General features: G+C 45.4%; 1 protein-coding gene across 1 annotated transcript in view; it reads left to right on the forward strand.

The window, feature by feature from the left end:
* HHAT (hedgehog acyltransferase) overlaps positions 1-4,528 on the forward strand; it is an 11,071-nt gene that overhangs the window by 189 nt on the left and 6,354 nt on the right. Inside the window, exons 2-4 of the mRNA XM_009698550.1 lie at positions 1,339-1,406; positions 2,603-2,716; positions 3,333-3,527. Of these exons, the coding sequence (XP_009696852.1) occupies positions 1,339-1,406; positions 2,603-2,716; positions 3,333-3,527 (377 nt within the window). The remainder of the gene's footprint in view (positions 1-1,338; positions 1,407-2,602; positions 2,717-3,332; positions 3,528-4,528) is intronic.

A 4,528-nucleotide genomic window follows, 5' to 3' on the forward strand; every position in this document is an offset into this window, starting at 1 on the left:
TACTCTCTGGGTTGGTTTCTACTTTGCTCTTCTGCGAGGAGAGCCTGTGCTCTTTCTGGCTGTAAACTAGCCCCGTGCGAGGAGGCAAGCAGCCAGGTGCCAGCTGGGCACAGAGCTTGTCCCAAGACTTTCTTGCCTCGAGTGCTGGGAAGGCCCTTGGCAATGGTGTCCTGGCACTTGGCTGTCAGGGAAGAGAGGCGGAGGAGATCTCTGAAGCTCAGCTGCTCAAATGGGGGAAGTGCAGGGATGTTGGCTCTGAATTGTTTTCTTTTCCCCTGGCTAGTCTTGAACCTTCTCACCTGCAGCCCCTTGGAGGTGGGTGGTTCAGAAGCAGCTGTGCCTCCTGATGGTGTGTGCTGGGGATTGAACCTGGGCAGGCACTAGGGTGGGTGGGTGCTGCCCTGCCCAGAGCTCTGGGGCTCCTGTGCTGGGTTGTGGGCTCAGAGAAATGACTGGGTTGTCTGTGCAGCTTTGGGGTCATTTTGTTTCCAAATACCCGCATGTTGCCTTGTGTAACCTTTTGGTGGCTGCTGTAGTGGCTTGGATTTGTTTCAGTGGGGCTGTGTAGTGCAGAGGAGGTGTGGGGTTTTAAACAATCTAAATACAATTTCTAGATGAAAAGAAGCTATGTTCTGGTGCATTGGTATTTTAAGGGAAATGAAAGTGGTATTATCTAATAAAACTATAGCTAGTTAGAGAGGCTCATTAGGGAAATGTATACTGCATCTTGTTAGGCTTTAATCAGCAAGGTGTTCTATATTAATGATGCTAGCTGGCTCTCAGAAGTGCTTAAGGGAAGGACAGGAGTGCCAGAAAGGTAATTGCAGGGCAGTGAAGGAAATGCTGGGTAAATGGGTACTGGGCCATGTGCCCAGGTGTGCAGCATGTCTTCTGTGGAGATGGCGAAAGGCTGCATGGGAATGGGCTCTGGAGGTGGCTTCTCTGAGCTGCTTTGCCCTGGTCTAGCTGTACTGGTCACTGTCAGGTCTGTGTCTCTTCTGCTCTGGTGGGAGACACCAGGCAGCCCTGAGAGAGAGGAAACAAGGATTGGTGCAGGTCCCAGGTGATGAAAGGTTGGTTGCTGCCTGCTACCTCTTGCAAGGAGGAATCAAAGCACAGGTTTTGGACAGTTCAGTGGTTTTGCCTTTGCTGCAGGGCAAGCTGTGGCCTGGTCGGGCAGCTCACCTGGCGAGTGGTGACATGGTGATGTGCTCTTCCCTGACTCCAAGTGTCTCCATCAATGGAGGCAATGCAGGAATGTGTTGCTCTTGAACAGCAGAGGCTACATCACTGATTCTCCCTGCTCTGTCCTTAGCGAAGATTTGTTCCTCTCTGCAGAGTATGAAGCTGCAATGGACAGAAATTTCGGGCTGGAACCGGGGACTCTCTTTCAGGGCCTCAAAAAGGTAGGATGGGTGACTGGTAGCGGCATCTTTTATTTTGTGGCAATAATGCTAATATCATGTCTCCGTACCCTTTGCTCACCTGAGCTTCTCGTTTAGCTTCAGAGGTTTGTAGTAATTTTGCAGATTTGCATATTCATAATTAATTTTAGTCTGTTTCCTCCTTTTGAGGAAGAAGTACTTGCTGGGTATGTCTGGGTGTAAGAATCATAACCAGTGTTTTGTTTCTTGGTCTCTGGCCTAAGTTTTTCTCTTTCCTTTGTTACATCACTTAATAACCTTCTGCTTTACTGTTTGGCCTTAAAACCTATGATCACCCTTGACACTTCCTGCAGCTTTTTTCCCCTTTTTCCTGTCACTGGGAGGTTTGGATAATTCCCAACACAAGTGAACACACATTTCTCTCTTGGTTAGCCTGTAGTCCAGCATAGAGGAGAACAGATTTTTGAGGCATAAGGGCTTAAAGAAACATGGTTGGTCTTAAACTAATAAAAAACTAGTACCTCTCTACCCCAAACCAAAACAACAAACCTTCTCCCCTGCTTTCTTTTGATCTCGCATCCTTTTGAAGAAGTACAGCTAGCACACACAACTAATGTTGAGGATGACTTACACAAGACCAGGAATGCATGTCTGTGGAAGTATTTTGGTGTTGAGGCCCACCATCACTGCTGGTAAGGGACTTTGATGTATGCTTTCAAGAAAACCATAAAGCAATTGTGGAGATGAACTTTTAGTGGGGCTCTGTATGGGACATGGAGCTACTAGCTGATCCTTTTTACCTAATTTAGATAGAAACACCATGTCACGGGTATCTGCAGCTGACCTGACTTAATCTGATCCCACCTAGGCTTTGTTGAAACAGGGAGTGAAACTTCTCTTCCAATGAGGTGCCTTTTCACCCAAGCTCTCAGTTTTCCAAGGCAGAGCAGATTTTAAAAGCTCCTTCAGTCCATGGGGTTTAGGAGTCACGGCACTATCTAAAGCTCTTTTTCTGAATTTCTCATCATTGGAAATCAAAATAGAGCTGTTGGAACTCACCACTGTGAGTGGTCAGACTACATTGCTGAAACAAGATGTTCCCCAGATGTTGAGTTCTGTGGGTAACAGACCTAGTGTGTTAGAGACATTTCCTTGTCCTGTAAGAACAAGCTTTTATGGCCAGATAAACATACTGACCAGTTGTTTTTATGCTTCAGGACCCCATGGACTTTGAGTGGAGCTATTGGATTGAATGGGGAAGGGAACGTATACTCTGTCTTCTGGCTGGTCACCTGCTGGTATCACAAGTGTCCAGGCTCTTGGTGGAGAAGGTATGTATGAATTTTCTTCAGTTTAGAAACTGGATTTCAGTTTACTCTGGATGTGGGAAACTTGGCACTGAGGCTACTGAGTGTGGGAAATCACGTTCTGTGGGATGAATTGTGTGAGTGGGTCTGTAATGATGCACAGGTGAGAGCAAGTAGGTTGGTTGCCTTAGGTCTGTGTTTGGCGACTTCAGCTTCCAACCCTTGAAAGTCTGTGCTTTGTTGTGAACCATTAACTAGTGTCATTTGACCTGTACCCAAAAGAAGGGTGTAGTTATTCCTTTCCAAGACTGTAAAGTGATGACTGCTTGGGTTTTGGCATGATTGTGGGAAATGACTGGCATATGGTGTCACACCTGCTAGTTTGGGGAAGGAAAGGAGGAAGTTATGTTCTCCCCCACATCAGGGAGGCTCTGGATTTCACACATGCTGCTACAGACTTCCCTTCCATCTTTATGGATATAGTTGGGTTTCACTATATTGTTTCATATGTGTTCTTAACCTTGTTGACTGCATTTGGTTCTACTATAGACCCTGTGTAGGACAGCACAGATATTGAGTGCTTTTTTTGCTTTAGAAATAATGAAACTAAGCATTGTTCATTTTTTTCTTTTTCTAACAGTATAAACCATGGTGCTTGATGGTTTATGGAATGGCTGCCTGCTGGTTGTTACTGGGAATCAAGGGCTTTGCTGTCATTTTATTACATGCAACTATTTCATTTGCTGTGGCTCAGTTTCAGCTTTCGCTCCTGACATGGATGTGCACCCTTATCCTGCTATCTACTTTACGTATACCGGCTGTGGAAGAAACCAAGGTAATGTGAGAAGGACTAATTAAGCATCATATTAACTATGGTGGTGTTTGCCCACTATGGCAGCTATCTTTATGACAGAGTACTATCCCTTCAGTTGATGTAAGGAGAGGTTGGCTTGTTAAACCTTAGACAGTAGAGCTGCAGTGACTCATGATGGAGTTTCTACAGTTAGAAAAGTCGTTATTTCTCAGCCATGCTGGCTGGTGCCTGGAGATCAAAGTATGTGCCTTAATGCATAAGCGAGGTTCAGTAGAGCTGGAGTATAATACTTTACTAGTGCTCTAGTAGACACATTTCTTGTTCTTTAGAACTGTAATCATACCAATTTAAGGTGCTGGTTTTTGGGTTCATATCCAGAAGTCACTTAGTCAAGCCTGACTGTACCTTAGTGGTGACTGCAGACTTCTGCATGGAAAGGGAGACTTTCTCCAACAATTATTTGTACCAAATGAGTTGCTAGCGCACAACTGGTTGGTACAAGCTCAGGTTTACTCTTTCTCTAATGGCTTTTGCTGGGCAGTACACATTTTAGAGAAACTGCTGCTCAGTTGTGGGGAAATGTCCTTGTTGTGTTTACTTGGACTAAGGGGAAAAACTGGGCCTAGTTATAAGACTTGTTGCCCTGATGTTCAGGTGGGAGAGCAGAGGGGAGATGAGTGGGTAGGGTCTCTTCATGTGCTGTAGACAGATTTGTGTCTTGCTGAGAGGAGGAAAGGGCCCACTGCAATACAAATGTAGTCAGGCAAACGATGTTTCCTGATGTTTTGAATTTTTTTATGATGATGTGGGGGTTTTGTTGGAAACAGGTGTGACCGAGTGTCAAAAACTTGATAAAGGCTCAGTAACATCTTTCCAACCTCAAGCTTTCTCAGGAGTGACTGATTCTCTTCAGATCTGAACTGCAGCCTTGGCTTCAGCCCTAGCAGTCCCTTGGCTGTCAGTATTCCTAGCTGGTTTGGATATTGTAGTACTGGACCAAATCTGAGGGAGATAATGGCATT

This window comes from Cariama cristata, unplaced genomic scaffold (genome assembly GCF_000690535.1).
Source record: "Cariama cristata isolate BGI_N322 unplaced genomic scaffold, ASM69053v1 scaffold7504, whole genome shotgun sequence".
Lineage (NCBI taxonomy): Eukaryota > Metazoa > Chordata > Aves > Cariamiformes > Cariamidae > Cariama > Cariama cristata.